The sequence below is a fragment of the Mustela putorius genome, unplaced genomic scaffold (genome assembly GCF_011764305.1).
Source record: "Mustela putorius furo isolate JIRA1106 unplaced genomic scaffold, ASM1176430v1.1 tig00000174_pilon_pilon_pilon, whole genome shotgun sequence".
Taxonomy (NCBI): Eukaryota; Metazoa; Chordata; class Mammalia; order Carnivora; family Mustelidae; genus Mustela; species Mustela putorius.
This window is the reverse complement of record NW_025421304.1, coordinates 18914345-18931091: the sequence shown is the minus strand read 5'-3', so window position 1 is coordinate 18931091 and position 16747 is coordinate 18914345. Positions and strand designations below refer to the sequence as shown.

General features: G+C 52.2%; 1 protein-coding gene across 2 annotated transcripts; it reads left to right on the top strand.

Moving 5' to 3' along the window:
* The first annotated feature begins 1542 nt into the window (after positions 1-1542).
* On the top strand, positions 1543-13690 carry SLC38A7 (solute carrier family 38 member 7). 2 transcript variants are annotated; one of them, XM_004744295.3, is made up of 12 exons: positions 1543-1587; positions 2188-2323; positions 3665-4086; positions 4744-4942; positions 5182-5326; positions 6319-6417; positions 7026-7083; positions 7303-7417; positions 8752-8899; positions 9281-9480; positions 10191-10245; positions 11763-13690. In XM_004744295.3, exons 3-12 carry the CDS (start codon positions 3817-3819, stop codon positions 11863-11865), a joined length of 1392 nt encoding a protein of 463 aa, XP_004744352.1. In that variant the 5' UTR covers positions 1543-1587; positions 2188-2323; positions 3665-3816; the 3' UTR covers positions 11866-13690. The 2 variants fall into 2 exon arrangements, with proteins under 2 accessions (XP_004744352.1, XP_004744351.1); XM_004744294.3 differs by having other exon boundaries at positions 1545-1587; positions 2185-2323.
* Positions 13691-16747: the final 3057 nt, after the last annotated feature.

Below are 16747 nucleotides of genomic sequence, written 5' to 3'. Positions count from 1 at the left end.
GTCTGGCAATTTCTCAAAAGTTCAAACAGTTAACATTTGACCCAGCAATTCTACTACTATGTAAATACTGAAGATAAATGAAAACATGCACCCATACAAAACCTGCATGTGAGTGTCTGTCGCACTGTTATTCACAAGAGCCAGAAACTGAAAACAACACAAATGTCCAGTCAGTTGGTGAAAGAATAAACAAAATAGGGAATAGCTCAACAATGGACTGTTAACCAGCAATAAAAAAGGATGAAGTACTAATACATGCTCCAGCATGGAGGAACCTTGAAAACAGCAGAAGGCAAATGTTGTAGGTAATGAGAAAGTCACATATATCAGTCTGAGGTGCATGTTCTTGTGACACAAAGTCACATATGACTGTTTTTATGAAATGTCAAGAATGGGCAACTCCACAGAAGCAGAGAGTAGATTAGTAGTTTCCAGGGGCTTAGAGAAAGGAGGAGTGGAGAGTGACTACTCATAGTTACAGAGTTTAGGAAGAGTGATAGCAGTGTTCTGAAATTAGGTAGGTTGCAAAACTCTGAATATACTAAAAACGACTGTACTAGACACTTAAAAAGGTTGAATTTGGGGGCTCCTAGGTGACTGGGTCCATTAAGCATGCAACTCTCGATTTTGGCTCAAGTCATGATCCCAGGGTCTTAGGATCAAGCCCCACATGGAGCTCCCTCCACACCTCTCCCGCTGCTCACTCTGGGTGTGTGTGTTTCTCTCTAAAACAAATAAATCTTTTTTAAAATTTATTTTGTTGAAGATTTTACTTATTTATTTATATTATTTATTTATTATTAGCGCAAGTGGAAGGGAGGGCAGAGGGAGAAGCAGTCTCCCCATGGAGCAGGGAGCCTGATGCAGAACTTCATCCCAGGACCCTGGGATCAGCAGAAGGCTGACAAGGCACTGAGCCACCAGGCACCCCAATAAATCTTTTTTTAAAAAATAAAAAGGGTGAAATTTATGGTAAAATGCCTTAAGTCCAATAGTTACTTATGTTTCAAAAATTTGCAAATAGCTCAGATATCCTGCAAATGATTAGTTACACAAACTGGCATATACACCGCTTGGAATGTTCCTCAGTAATAAAACATAGAGGTTGATACACAACTTGGATGGATCTCTGGGGGATTATGCTGAATACAGAAAGCCAATCCTGACTACAGACTGTTTCATTCTATTTATATAACTTTTTTTTTTTTTTAGATTTCTATTCATTTATTTGGGAGAGAGAGAGAAAGTTCAAGAAGGGAGGGGGCAGAAGAAGAGGAAGCAGCAGACTCCCCACTGAGCAAGGAACCTGACGCGGGGCCCATGGAATCATGACCTGAGCCAAAAGCAGACGCTTAAGCAGCTGAACCACCCAGGATTAAAACTAACAGGATCAGCATGGTGAGCTGGGCCGGGAGAGGACCTCAGGTCATTACTGTGGGGTTGGGGATTCACGCAGCTGGCGCCATCCAAGACGAAAGCCGGCGGAAAACTACAACTCCCAGCGTCTCTCTCGCCGCTGGATCTCGGGCGGTCACGTGACCACGGCTCACGTGTCCCTGCTGCCGGCTCGGGCGTGAAGCACTGTAGGTAGGTGGCCGGAGCAGAGGGTGTGGAGTTAAGTCCCGGGCCTGCGGTCCCCGCTGCGGCAGTGTCCTCCCCACTCCTTGCAGGGCTCTGAAGCCCGAAGTCCTGGGTCCCCCGCCCGCCCTCGGTTGTGCCGGGTGTGCCCCGCGGTGATCCCGGACGGTCTCCACCTGGTGCTAGGCCGGGATCCAGTACGGGAGCGCCTCCCTGTCCTCCCTCACAGCAGCCCTTTCACCTTGCTTGGTGCCTGAGGCGAGCCCTGGGTGCGCCCCGGGTGCGCCCTGGCCCACTTCCTAGTGCAGCCCACCCTGCGTGTTTCTGGGATCCAGCCACAGGCTGGACAGGGCGCCCGTTCCCATTGGAATGTGAGGGGGCCCAAGGCAGTGGTTACAACTCTGGCTTGAGCCTGTGGACATCAAGCTTGTAGTTCTGACTCTGCCAACTACCGGCTGTGACATTACTCTAGTCTTTTTCCTTCCCTGGGCCTGATCCCCTCACTGATCTGGTGCTCTGATCTGTGAGTTAGCGTCACAGCTGCTCAGTTCCCTTCCCTCTGCTGACCAGCACAGAAACAGCTCAAACTCTTCTCTCTGCTGACAGCAGATTTTAGGTGAAGTTTTGAGAAAGAAGAAATTGGGGCCAGAGGGAAGTGAGGAAAATCAGATCCCAGATCTTTGGAGAGAAAGAGCTGTAAGGAACAACACACCCTCTACCACAGACCGTCAGGTGGAAATAGCAGGTAAGCTGGGGGTTGTGGAGCTGAGGACTTTTGGGGGAAGGAGAGCTGAGAAATCTTGGACCAGTGCAGAGACCTCTGTGTCTGAGATGCAAGCAGGGTGGATGAGGAGGTCTCACGGCTCTGGGGAATGCTGACTTCACACGGCTCTCTCTCGAGCTGTACTGGAAAGCTGGGAGCTCCAAACTCTACCTCCACTACCCACAGCTTTGATTTTTTGCTGAGTTACTGGTTGGGTAACAGGTTGCAATAAGAGGAAGCCCTTTGGCATCTGACTGATCTTTCTGGACTTGGAGCTGGCAGAGAGAGAGTTCCTCTGGAGCTGGGTTCCTTGGGTGCGTGCTTGGTGACGGTTGTCTGAGAGCACCCACATTCTTACTTTAACCTCTGAGGAGTATACGAGTCCCATTTTTGTTCAGCCATCACCAGGAGGAGAAATGAGAAACATCTGACAATCTACGGGCTCTCATTAGTCATTCTAACCGCCCCCCCCCCACCGTAGTGTACTGAGGGCATCAGAGGGTTGCCTCTGATGGGCAGTGGTTAGGTCACTTGCCCAGGAAAAAAACGCGAATTAGCCTTGAATTTTGAAGGGCTTTGGAAGCTAAGCAGAATTTAGACTCTGGGCCAGAGGGAGGTGTATGGGACTGTAATACACGGAAATACTGACAGTTCTAGGTGAGGGCTGTTCTTGCAATCCTGTGAGTAGAAACCGGCTGATAGATAGAGATCCAAATCCTGTTCTCCTTCTTGCTAATATGTGACCCTGGGTCAGTGATATGATCTCTCTGAACCTTATGACCACTGTGGTAAGAATTGAATGAGATAAGATATGTCCGGGGCACCTGGGTGGCTCAGTGGGTTAAAGCCTCTGCCTTCGGCTCAGATCATGATCCCAGGGTCCTGGGATCGAGCCCCGATCGGGCTCTCTGCTGGGCGGGGAGCCTGCTTCCTCCTCTCTCTCTGCCTGCTTCTCTGACTACTTGTGATCTCTGTCTGTCAAATAAATAAATAAAAATCTTTAAAATTTTTTTTTAAAAAAGAGAGATAAGACATGTCTGTGATACTCCTGCCCAGCGTGTAGCCTCTCTGTAGTGCTGATATGTTAGTACGCCTCTGTTTTATGTTTATCTCTTACTGACCTTAAGGGTCTGTAAGTCTGAAGCAAGCAAGATTTGCATGGGCTATATTTCTGTCTCCGCCACCCTACACTCTGGCTACCAGTGACGTGTTCTGCACAGAGACACACCTGGGTTTGAATCTCAGCCATCTGACCTTCAGAATGTCGGTTCAGCTTTCTGTGCCCCTCTCAGGATAACAGTAGTACCTGTCTCTCCCATCTAGGTTGAGAAGAGCTGGGGCTCAGAGGCCACCTGGAGTAATAGTCCCAAACAGGCTGGTGCCGCCCTCCAGCTGAAGGTGTTCCCTCAGCTGCCCCAAGAATGTGATTGTGAAGCCAAATCTGCAGATCCAGTGGGAAGCAGGCTCCCGGGGCCATGGCCCAGGTCAGCATCAACAGTGACCTTGGCGAGTGGGGCTCGAGCATGGACTCTGGGGAGCGGGCCCGTCTGCTGCAGAGTCCCTGTGTGGACACGGCCCCCAAGAGTGAAGGGGAGGCCTCTCCTGAGGGTCTGGACAGAGGTACCACTTCCACCCTTGGGGCCATCTTCATCGTTGTCAACGCCTGCCTAGGTGCAGGGCTGCTCAACTTCCCGGCTGCCTTCAGCACGGCAGGTGGGGTGGCGGCCGGTGTCGCACTGCAGATGGTGAGTGCACTCGCTGCTCAGGTGGAAATTCAGTTCAGGGGCTGGGGCAAGGCTCTTGACTTCATTCAGAAGGGAGGTTTTACGTCTGAGATAGTGGTAGGTGACACCTGCCACCTCTGTCCCCACCCACACCCTTGGCAGACAGTACTAATCAATTCCAGCATTCTTTCCTCTGAGCCCAGAGGAGGCTTCAGAGCGCTTCCCAGCAGTCAGGGAAATTTGGACATCAGCTGCGTATTGAATAATTGTGTAGTTTATGTCTTAAAAGCAGGCCCTTGTCTTTTAAAACTACATGCTGAAATATTTACTGGTGAAATAATTTAGTAGCCTGTATTTCCTTCCAAATAATCCAGAGCGGGAGAGGGCATAGCAGAAACACGATGGGCCATGAACTGGTTATTTTTGAAGCTGAGTGGTGGGTGAATGGGGGTTCATGATACCATCCTGTCTACTTTTGTGTACGTTTGAAATTTTCCATAAGACTTTATTTCTGTTTTGAGAGAAAACCTCAATTCAGCAGCCTCCAGCCATCTGGTAAAGTTGCCGGCAAGATTAGTGAGCCGGCTTCGGGCATTGGCCCAGTCAACACTGTGCAAGCCCGGGCTGCCGGTTGCTGCCAGGCCTTCCGCACAGCCTCTGGCTCTGTCCTGCCTGCAGGGCATGCTGGTCTTCATCATCAGTGGCCTCGTCATCCTGGCCTACTGCTCCCAGGCCAGCAACGAGAGGACCTACCAGGAGGTGGTGTGGGCCGTGTGTGGCAAGCTGACGGGAGTGCTCTGCGAGGTGACCATTGCCATCTACACCTTTGGCACCTGCATCGCCTTCCTCATCATCATTGGGGACCAACAAGACAAGAGTGAGGCTCCCCCTCGGGACCTACTTCATCCCTCCCCCTCAGCGCTGGTGCTCCCCGGGGGAGGGGACAGGCACAAAGACCTGCCCAGGGCCTGACTTGGACCGGCATTCTTCTGCGAATCCTCCCTCCTGGTTGCTGAGCCCATTACACTGATGGAGGTCCTAAGGCTCACCGGAGGGGAGGGGAGGACCACAGCCTGCAGGAGCCCAGAGTGATATTCCCCCTTCTTTCCTGTGCAGTTATAGCTGTGATGGCAAAGGAGCCTGAGGGGACCGGTGGCAGCCCCTGGTACACAGACCGAAAGTTCACCATCAGCCTCACGGCCTTTCTCTTCATCCTGCCCCTTTCCATCCCCAGAGAGATCGGCTTCCAGAAATATGCCAGGTTCGGAGGCCCCACCCCAGCTCAGGCCAGACGGAAGCTCCTATCACAGGCAGCTAGAGACCCAGACACTGCTAGAGAAGCCGTCTCCTTCTGGGGCAGCAAGAGTGGGCAAGGCAGGGTGGAGCAAGGCTTGCAAGGCTTCTGGCCTAAGGTTTCCTTTTGTGTCAGCCACAAGAAAGACAGTGGCCCTTTGCATCAGTGAGAGACTCTGCCCCAAATGTCCTGGTCAAAGAAGGGACAGATGATAATCAAGAGTGCGAAGGCAGCTTCCCGGCAGGGCTGTGGTTTTCCCAGGGAGAGTGGATTTGTGATCATTTGATATTGTCAAACCTGGTCCAGTGTTCCATGTAGCTTGGTAGGAAGGGAGAAGACTGGCTTCCTGGCTCAAGGTCTGAAAAGCTGTGCGATTCTGAGCGTTTCCTGCAGTCTGTATTTGACAGGGTCACACTCGGCTATCTCCGGGGTCCCCTTTCATGTTGACATCCCAGCCCTTTTCCCTCCAGCGCCTCCTAGTTCTCAAGGGCCCTACTCGCATCTGTCACCAAGCACGGGCTGCACTGATGGAAGTAACAGATGGGCTTTGAGGCCCAGAGCTCTGAGCCATGGAGCTGAACCAGTGCATTTCCTCATGGTTAGAAATGTCAGTCTGGCCCCCTCTTGGGAACCAGCTCCTTCTGAGCTGTGACCAGTTTCTCTAAAACTTACTTCTTTTTTTTTTTTTTTTTTTTTTAAGTTTGTTTATTTCTACACCCAACATGAGGCTCAAACTCATGACCCCAGGATCGAGTCTTATGCTCTTCTGACTGAGCCAGCCAGGCACCCCTCTAAAACTTATTTCTTGTGCATTATTTTAATCTTTGTTTGGAATAGTCCCCCAATTCACTCAGTAGACACTGTGATCACTAGAGCTGAGGGTGGATATTCCCTGGGGTGAAATCAGAGAGGGAAGCTGGGGCTGGGGAAGATGAAACTCAATCCATTCTTTCTGGCAGCTTCTTGAGCGTCGTGGGCACCTGGTACGTCACTGCCATCATTATCATCAAATATATCTGGCCAGATAAAGAGATGACCCCAGGGGACATCCTGACCAGGTGGGTAAGAACCCCCAGGGGAAGCCACCACTTGGGCCCCAGGAGGTGCTGGGCCACCTAGGTGCTCTTCTTAAGGCTCATTGGCTCACCAGAGCTTGACTCATCCGTCATTGTAGGAAGGAGGCGGGAGGTCCTTATCTCTTTTTATTGGAGGGAAGAGTGAGGACCAGGGACAGGGAAACTTTGCCACCAATATCCAACAGATGAGTCGTCATGAGACAAGACCTCTGGTTACAGAGACTACCACAGTGGACTTGGAAGTTTTTGCAACTTGTGCTCATTTAATTTCTTTATCTTCTGTATGAGGAGAAACCAGTTTTGTCATTTAAGACAAAAAAAAGTTTCCTGTTTTTGAAAAAGAGAGAAAAGGTCCGGTACAGGAGCCAGAAATTCAGGATTTTGGTCTCTGCAGGGTCTTCCACAGCCCCAGTTTGCTGACCTGTGAAATGGAGATGTGCCCTCTCCCTGTTTCCAGACTTAGAGGGGGTTGAATGTGTAGAATAGTGGTCGGGGAGGGTCCTGGTGGCCTGAGTGAAGCAGGACATGGGGGTGTTCGGTGGCTCTGCGTGGGGTACACATGCAGCAGATTCTTGTGTCTTTGTCCACAGGCCAGCTTCCTGGGTGGCTGTGTTCAATGCTATGCCCACCATCTGCTTCGGATTTCAGGTGCCGGTTGCAAGGATCCTGTCACCCTCTCAGCTCATTCCCCATTCCGGGCTGGACCCCACATTACAGGGAGGATGGGGACATCCTGGGAGGAAAGACAAAAGTCAGGGCCCTGGGGGTTGTCCTTTGTCCCCGTGGCTTTTGTCCTCCAACATACCTCCTTCCGGAAACCAGGGAAGGGATCACTTTGCCTCATAACTGTGACCTTCATCCTGACAGTGCCATGTGAGCAGCGTGCCCGTCTTCAACAGCATGCGGCAGCCCAAGGTGAAGACTTGGGGTGGGGTGGTGACAGCCGCCATGGTCATCGCCCTCGCTGTCTACATGGGCACGGGTGAGTGCTCCCCTCCAGTGGCTGGACTTGAAGTGCTCCCAGTTTCCGTCTTTGCCTCTCTGTCCTCTGGCCCAGGTCTCCTGGGGGACAGCCCTGCACTTCCAGCATATCAAACACTTCTGTAGGCGTTGGCTTGAACTCGGGCTGCCTTAGGCCTCCTCCCACCCGAATGAGAGAGGTGTATTCATGCATTCATTCAGCAGGTCTCATTCAGTCCCTAGTAAGGGCCAGGAACTGTTCCCAGCATGGGGGATGCTGTGAAGATTGACAGCCGTGGTCCTGCTCTCATGGAATTGATGGTCTAGCCAGAGAGAGCCTTACACAGTAAATCAGGAATCAGTAAGGCATTCTAGACAGTGGTGAGTGCCACTGTGATAGTCAAACAGGGAAGTTGTGAGTGGGCCTGGGAAAGGTGGGGATGGCCACCATGGATCACAGAAAGGGGATGGTTCACAGAGGCTTCCTCCCTGAGCGGGTGGCAACTGGGAAGGCCCTAGTGATGAGGAGCCAGAATCTGAAGGGCTGGGAGAAGAGCATTCCAGACAGAAAAGCCAAAAATGCCAAGCCCCTGAGGCAGGGACAGAAAGGCCTGGAGTGGACAGAGTTGGGGGCAGGCAGGAAGGCCAGACAGGGCCTGTTGGGCCTATTGGGCCTGAGGACTATTGGGAGCCAGAGAGGAAGCATTTCAAGCAGGGACACATCTTGGCAAAATATGGCTATGGGTGCCACGCAGGGAATGGTTTAGATGACAGTGCAGGACCAGAAGACAAGGAAGCCCAGGCCCTGTGATTCTTTCCACAGGTGTTATGGGGCCAGCACTGCTCTACCTCTGAAGACAAAGCCAGGAACAGGAAAGGCAAATAGGCAGAGCCCCTGCCCTCCCGGGGATCGTGTTCTGGTTGGGGAGACACATGATGAACAAGTGTTAAAAACAAAATGCAGAGAGAAAGTAGCAGTCTGAGGAAGATAGAGCAGGGTGACGTGAGTGAGTGCCCAGGGCCGGGGGTCATTGTGGATGGGCTGGGTGGGCGCGTTCTCTGAGGAACGGACATCTGAGCAGCGACCTGAAGGTGCGGGGAGGGGAGTGTGAAGGGCTGGGCAGACAGAATGTTCGTGCAGAGGAGTGTGCTGGGTGAGCTCAAGATGACAAAGGTGGCAGTGGGGATGGAATGGGAGAAGTCAGGGAGGAGGCCTTGGGTCCCACCCCGACACCGTCTTAGCCTCCAGAGCTGCTCCAGCACCCTCCCCGTATGATGCTGCACCCAGGAGTAAAAGGTCCATCCCCTTACCCTCCCAGGATCACCTCTGCCCAGCCCTCTTGTCCCTGTCCTCAGGCATCTGTGGCTTCCTGACCTTTGGAGCTGCTGTGGACCCCGACGTGCTGCTGTCCTACCCTTCTGAGGACATGGCTGTGGCCGTTGCCCGCGCCTTCATCATCCTGAGCGTGCTCACCTCCTACCCCATCCTGCACTTCTGTGGGCGGTGAGCGCCCTCCCCACCCCATGGGGGTGCTCCCTCCCTGTCCCCCTCTCCCTTTTTGAAAGCCCTTTGAACATGGTCCTTTGACCTTCTCTGAGTCCTCTAAGGACCTGTAGTCCAGGTCCTTTCCTGAACACCTAGCCTTGTAGGTACCTGAGGAGAATAATAGCATGAGTTCCCAGGGGGCGAAGACATCCTGGGCCAGGCCAGGCACTGAGTGTATCACATCCACCATCTCCTCCAGTCCTCATGGAGTACCGCTAGGCCCACTCCACACAACAGGAAACAGGCGCAGAGCTTAGGGCTGTTGGCTTGAGGTCTGTTGGCTTGAGGTCTCGCTCCAGGAACTGGAGGGGGACCTCTGAGCCACATCCTTGCGGGCAGGGCGGTGGTCGAAGGCCTGTGGCTGCGCTATCAGGGGATGCCCGTGGAGGAGGACGTGGGGCGTGAGCGGCGGCGGCGCATGCTGCAGACCCTTGTCTGGTTCCTGCTCACCCTGCTGCTGGCGCTCTTCATCCCTGACATCGGCAAGGTCATCTCGGTCATCGGAGGCCTGGCCGCCTGCTTCATCTTTGTCTTCCCAGGTGGGGACCCTCAGCCCCCTCCCCCCACAGTACTGGCCCCCCGGGTCTCCCGGCCTCAGGCTCCGTGGCTGAGCCCCGCCCCTCCTGAAAAGAAGGTCCAGATGCTTTCTCCACTTTGCTGATGAGGCGATGAGGGGAAGTCAACAGACTCAAGGCTTGAGTAGCAGCTTATTTGACCCAGCCTGCACTCCTAACCTTTCCTTCACACATTGGTCGCTGTGTGACAATGAGGGGTCGGGCTGGTTCGGCTTGGGATAGCCCGGAGGCTGATGGGGTCTGGTGGCCGCACACTGATGCAGAGGTCAGGAGATGTTGGACACATGATGTGTGCCACCAGGTCCCTGGGAAATGGTCTCTTGGGCCCAGCCACGAATTCTGCCTGTACCCACCTTACTCCTCCCTGGGAGACCAGTTGGAAAGGCGTTGCCACATTGCTTGGAGCAGGGGCGGCCACGCCTGCTCAGAAAGGCACGGGGAAGGGCCCCAGGTGTGGTGGGAGCTGCTGCCCCTGAGCTCTGTGGCTCGCGTGCAGCCCATGGGGTGCCTGTCAGGTGCCTCAGCTGTGCGGGGAGTGGAGGCGGAAATGGGGTATCGGGGAGGAACACACCAGGCCCTTCTCGACTCACTGTCACCACCTCTTGATAAAGGGGGAGGGGAGGCCTCAGTGAAGGAACCCACCCAAGCTCTGGGGGCCGCCTCTTCTCTTCCAGGACTGTGCCTCATTCAAGCCAAACTGTCTGAGATGGAAGAAGTCAAGCCAGCCAGGTAAAGCAGGGCACCCCTGTGGTCCTGTCAGGGAGGTGCTGGATGAGAGATGGTCCGGCGGGGGCAGGGGGGCCGGAAACAAGTATCAAGAGACTTGTAAACTTGAAAGCCATAAGAGTTTTCTAAATCCCTTTTTAAATGGGTGGCGCATGCTGGTTGTAACAGCTTCAATGCTACTGGAGGACTTCAGAGGAGAGCGTGGAAGTCCCTCTTCCCCCCTGCAGCGCCCTCCCCGCCGCACCCCTTCTCCTGAGAGAGTTCTGTGTGCATGAAGCATGCGTGTGTATGCACAAGCATGTGACACTCTGTGTCTAGTTGGGGTTCTCCAAAAATGGCTTCATGCCAAACTCTCCTACCGTTTGCGGTTCACTTAACCATGTGTCTTAGAGATCACTGTCAGCACAGGAAGATCCGTCCACTTCTTCCCTCTTTTGAGGACTGCAGTGTTCTGTTTTGTGGATGCATGAGGACTCTTATACGTGGGCGATTTGGCACACCTGTTTTGAAGATCTTAGTAGGATCAATTCTTAGAAGGGAATTGCTGAATCATGGGATGTGCTCCTTTTGACTTTGGCACATGGGTTCAAATCTCCCTCTAGAAAGGCAGTACCAGTCAGAGTCCTAGCAGCAGAGAGTGAGAGCACCTCTTCTGCACAGCCCTGCCAGGATTGTATGGAACAGTCTTTTAAATTTCTGTTAGTCTGATAGATGAAAAATATGACATTTTTTTAAAAGATATTTTATTTATTTATTTGACCGACAGATCACAAGTAGGCAGAGAGGCAGGCAGAGAGGGAGGAAGGGGAAGCAGGCTCCTTGATGAGCAGAGATCGTGATGTGGGGCTCGATCCCAGGACCCTGGGATCATGACCCAAGCTGAAGGCAGAGGCTTTAACCCACTGAGCCACTCAGGTGCCCCTGACATTGTTTTAATATCCACGTTTTCTTGAATAGCACAGAGGTTGAAAACTGGTTGCAAGCTTTTTGAAAAAAAATTAATGTGCAAGTAATTTAAAATATAAGTCTAAGGAAGAAAATTAAAAACTTTAAAAATATAAGTCTAAGGAAGAAAATTAAAATCATTCTGAATCTCAGTACCCTGTCGTACCCTCTTAATGCCCTGTTGCTTTCTTTGATGCATTGATTTGCAGATGTCTGCTTTTTTTTTTTTTTTTTTTTTTTTTTTTTTTTTTTGTAAATGGTATGGGTCACATTCTACATGAACTGCTTTTCCCTGAACATATTTCCATCAGAATACATGCATTCTGATCCTGGTTCTGCTCTTGGCTTGCTGTGACCAGTCCATGAATCCTGTTAGGTCTAGGTCTACCCACCCATGGTCTAGGGATCATATAATCTGGTCCCACATACCTTTGTATGAAAAGCCACTTAGAAGTAGGAAGTGCCTACCCACAGGAGAAGTGGTATAAGTTATTACAATAATTAACTGATAGATAAAGTCTGCAAAGTTAAGGATGGGTTGACTGTCTAGGCCCCTCTCTTCCTCTGTCCTACAGCTGGTGGGCGCTGGTCAGTTATGGTGTCCTCTTGGTCACCCTGGGAGCCTTCATCTTCGGCCAGACCACAGCCAACGCCATCTTTGTGGATCTCTTGGCATAACCACTGCCTCCAGGCAACACATGGCCTTTGCCGCTGGACCCAGGAACCCATCTCTTCAAGCTGTGGGGCCACCCTGAGTCCAACATCATTCCCCCTTTACTGGTGGGATGACATCTGGACATCCTTTTCCGGGGACAGTTCTGGAGTGAGATCAGGCCTCCCCCCTCTGGACAGATCAGACCCGGCTCCCTCCTGCTTTCCAGTCCCAGCAGTGTGAGGATGGGCAGGGGAAGGTCCTGGGTCACAGAAGAACCTTCCTTGCCCTCCAGCTCTCAATTCTCCATGCCTGAAAAACACAGGGAAGAGTGTCAGAACATCTCAGAAAAAAAGAACCCAGTCTGACCTGACTCTGGAGAAAGAGTGTGGGCACAGGACCACCGCCATCCTCCACAGAGCAGCCTGTCCTGAGCAGGAGCTGCGCTCGTCACCCCGGGACCCCATGCCTGCCCGTTTGTCAGCCACTTGGCCCACAGTGGCTTCTCTGGGATCGGGCAACTTCCAAAGGTAGCACAAAAGTCCTACAGATGCACAGAGGTAGATAGAGTCATGCCTTGTCCACCCCATCCTGGGGCCTCTTTCCCCAAACCTGAGGGTCCAGGCATCCCTGTCTTCCTCCGTTCGCAGACATCATCAAGTCTAATGTTTACAAACGGTGCCAGCCCGGCTCCGAACCAGAGGCCGGGGGCCGTGCCATGCCGCCACGGTGCTGTGAGGACTCCTCGGTTAGTTTTTCCCTTGGCAGGACGTCTGCTTTTCTCTCTCCGATTCCAGGTGGGCCCCTCGTTTCAGAGGCACAGGTTGGGTGATAAAGAAGGCTGGAACCTTCCAAACCCATGCAGGCTGGGCTAGACAGGGTCCGGGGGAGCCTCTCTGATAGCTTCTCTTTCATTGACTGCTTCTCTTCTGCCTGCTCTCTAGTCATCTCTCTCCTGTCAGCCCTAGCAAGGTAGCCCTCAGAGAAGAGCAGCTGAGTTGTCACTGACTGGGCAATATTTGAGTATAGTCACACCAGTGTGGAAGTTTCCCTTCCGGTCCAGATCTGGTCTGTTCCCTCCCTTCATTGTTTCTTCACCCCCTACCCCATTTTTCTAGCTCAGTCTCTCCTCACATAAGCCTGGGGGTAGTAGACCTCCCTTCTCTTGCCCGCTTCTGCAGCTCCAGGGGTCCACCGGGCCAGCCTCAGCCACCTGTCAATCACACTGAGGTCACACATGGGTTGTGCCCCAGATGGGGTGAGGAGGGACACTGTTCTCCTGGTCTGATTCCCATTTTTCCTTCTCCGGCTGTTCACCTCGACCAAACCCAGGCATTGAATCGAGCTTCCTCCACCGGGAACTCACAGCATTTCCTCAGCCCCTCCTGCCCAAAACCTCCATAGCCCAGGTGAGCGGGACCCCCACCCAGCAGCCCACCACTCAGGGCAGTGAGCTCACAGAAGCAGAGGCAGGCTGGCGGCGAAGTAGGCTTCTCAGTTCCCAACCTGGATGACCACCTTTCCTCACATCCCCGTGCCCCCCTCCACCCATCCTCAGCCCCTGCATAGTGCCAGGCCCTTCCAGCGCCCATCCCTGCCAAGGCTAGGAGGTCCAGTCAGCAGGGCTGCACAGCCCCCTGAGGTTGGATTTCAGCTAAGGGATGGGGGATGTAAGGGGAGTCCTCGCACAGAAACAGACCTGTCAGGAGAAGGAGCTGGAATCTGGCCATTTGGCCTAACCTCAGGAGCCCCCTGCCCTGCCCTCCCTGCCAGGGTATTTTACGGTTTCTTTTCTACTCGTGCACATTCATACCAGGGAAGATGGTTAATAAAAAGAGGCTGTGCTGCTGAGCTGTGTGGCCTCCGTCTGGTGCTGGGGACAGAGTCCAGACCACTGACAGGAGGGAGGTAGGGGGGGTTGGGGGAGGGTAGGCGGGGACTTTTGGCCTTAATCGACTTTGACCCGTCTCAGGCATGAGTACTGCCATGCTCCCTTCATCGAGATGGGAACATACAAGTGGTTTGTGAGGACTCCCCTTTCCTCCGCATCCCACCAGCCCTTCCCTGCCAACCTGGGGACTCCCCCCCCCCCCCGGGCTCCTGTCCTGCTGCCTCTGCCTTGGTTCAAGCCCTCTTCGAATTTTCCCCACACCATATGGCTTCAGACCGGGCTCTCCGCTGCGTGTCTGGCTGACCTCCGGTTCTGGGATGAGCTTCAAACTCCTGGACAACCCCCGTCATCCCTTCCGAGGCCTGTGTTGAGCAGGCCCCGGTTACAGAGCCCAGGCTCTCACTGCTCAGGGCTGGCAGGAAGGCACTCTGCAAAACAGCAGGTCCACTCTCGGACAGATGGGTAAGACGGATGCCAAGCATGTGGTCACACAAGTGCATACTTGGATTTGTGATATGTGCCAAGAAGAAAATAGAATGTTCTCTTTGGGGGCCTGAAACTTGTCTGGGGAGTTGGGGAAACCTTCCTGGAAGCAGCATTTGAGCCGGCCCCTGAGTGATGAGTAGGAATAAACTAAATGAAAACAAGTAAGAAAACCTTTCCAGGCCATGGGAACTGCATGTGCAAAAGCCCTGGGGGGAAGAATCTGGTGTTTGGTACTTGGTATTTGAAGAACTGAAAAGTGGGTGTTGTCTGCCATGTATTGCCCGGGTGTGGGAGAGGAGCCGTGAGGCAGGGAGACTTGCCTGTAGGGTGAAGTCTAACCAGCTCATCTTCCACCACACTGCCTTTCCCTCCCGGTGGGAGTGGGGACTCTCCAGGAAAATACGTCTGAAGTGGCCCAGTTCTTTTGAAAGGCTGGAGGGGTAAGACAGCTTTGGGTCATACTTTACAAGGGACCATGAAGACCCGAGCTTGAGGTTTGGTTTCACGTTCTCTGAGTGAACAGAGAGAATGAAGGTTTTCACCGACGTTAAAGGCAAACAGTAGTGTTCATCCATTCAATCATGATACTCAAGATACTCCCCATCTTGTTCACCATACATATAAGCACTGGTCTTAGGTCTCCATTACGCTGTAATCTCCATGGGAGCAAGGGTATAGCTCCTGTTCAAAAAACAAAATTAAGGGGTACCTGGCTGGCTCAGTTAAGTGTCCAACTCAATTTCGGCTCAGGTCATGATCTCAGGGCTGAAATGGAGCCCCATAGTGGCTCTGTGCCCAGCATGGAGCCTGCTTAGAATTCTCTCGCTCTCCATCTGCCCCTCTCCTCTACCCCTCCCTCTTAAAAAAAAAATTCAACTGAGTAAATATGAATATCAAGTAGGCTATATTAGGCAATTCATGGATCAGGCAGTATCCTATGAAGCAAGTACTAAGATGCTCCAAGGAGTTGTGCAAAATGGAAGGTTCTTAAGCCAGTCTGTCCCAAGTGCTGGGAAGCCTGCTGACCGGTAGCTCTGGGCAGATCGTGGCAGCCCTGTGGGCTTCTGTTTTCCCAGCTCTCAAATCAGAATGATAATCGCGGACCCTATTTGCCTCCCAGGGGAAAAGGGAGACAACGTAAAGACGGTACATGGAAAAATGACAGAAGTGCTTTGTAGCCAGAGATCCATATGAGAACTCAGTATCTCTTCAGGAAGAGGAACTGGGGCTCGCCTACCACTTCGCAGGAGGCAGGGCACTCCTCAAGCTTTAAGGTACAGACAACATTTTTATATATTTTATTTATTTTATTTATCCTTCTTAGGATACAAATTCTGATTCAGGAGGCCTAGGTCTGAAGTATGTGTTGATGGTTGTAGGTTTTGTTTATTTATTTATTTATTTATTTATTTATTTGAGAGAGGGGAAGGGGCAAAAGGAGAGAGGGAGAGAGAATCCCAAGCAGACAACCCGCTGAACCCCACATGGGATTCAGTCTCAGGATCCTGAGATCATGACATGAGCAAAAGCCATGAGCCAGAGGCTCACCTGACTGAGCCACCCAGGCGCCCCATGAAGTCTGTATTGCTAATGCTCCCTATGTTGCCTAGGCTCTGGTCCTTGGACCCTACTTTGAGGAACAGAGGACTGGTGGGCAGAGCAAGGCTTTAGCCTCGCACAGACCTGGGGGGTGGGTCTTAGTCATGCTTTTTATACTGCAGAAACTCGGAATCAGTTCCGGTCTCTCAACCCTGCTCTAAAGTGGGAGTGATGGTGCCCACTTTGTAGACCTCAACATTGTAAATCCAAGGACAAGTGGCGTAATGAAATGCCTGGAAGCTGGTGGGATTATGTTGATCCTTTCCCTCTGCTAGAAGGGAGGAAAAGTAACTGCAGTGTCTTCTTTTGGTCAGTAGAGGTCACTTTTGTGTGTTTCTTCTCATGAAATCGGAGACTCTTCTTCGCTGAGTCACTAGAGCTCCTTGTGATTTGGCTCCTGCCTAGGACCCCTGAGGGATGCCCCAAAATTGGGGGCAGGACCACCTCTAGATTCTGCCCTCCAGTCTGGTGGGGGAATCAGGCCAATCAAACAATCCCAGAAACCAGTTACATAGGTACATATGCTAGATACAGATTAGATATTCCAAATCCAGATTTGGTAATAATTCACTGCTTGATACAATGAAAAAAAATTTCAGTAGGTGTAGACAAAGGCCAGAGACATTGTAGCCAGGAAGAAGGCAGACACACTGTACTGTGAAGGAACACTTTGTGTTTCCTGGGAGGGAAGACTCTTCATTCCTCCATTAAAAATGAAATTCACGTGTTTCCAGTCCAGCATGTAAGAAGCTTGGATGTGGCCACTCCATTCTAACAAGTAAAAAGCTGAGCAAGCTGCAGCCAACAACTCCTCTTATATGGGTAAGATGCCAGATTACAGGGCACCCTGCTGCACCCCCCAAAACTGGAGAGAGTGACATCCAATTATGAGACAGAAGCCCTTGTGGGCAGAAACCCATGCCAGGGCAGGG

Bases quoted from the DNA above. Each gene is read 5' to 3' on its own strand.
- SLC38A7 (XM_004744295.3), top strand. From the start codon at position 3,817: ATGGCCCAGGTCAGCATCAACAGTGACCTTGGCGAGTGGGGCTCGAGC. The intron at 4,087-4,743 runs GTGAGTGCACTC...TCCTGCCTGCAG, and splicing joins CCGGTGTCGCACTGCAGATG to GGCATGCTGGTCTTCATCAT. The intron at 9,481-10,190 runs GTGGGGACCCTC...CTTCTCTTCCAG, and splicing joins CTTCATCTTTGTCTTCCCAG to GACTGTGCCTCATTCAAGCC.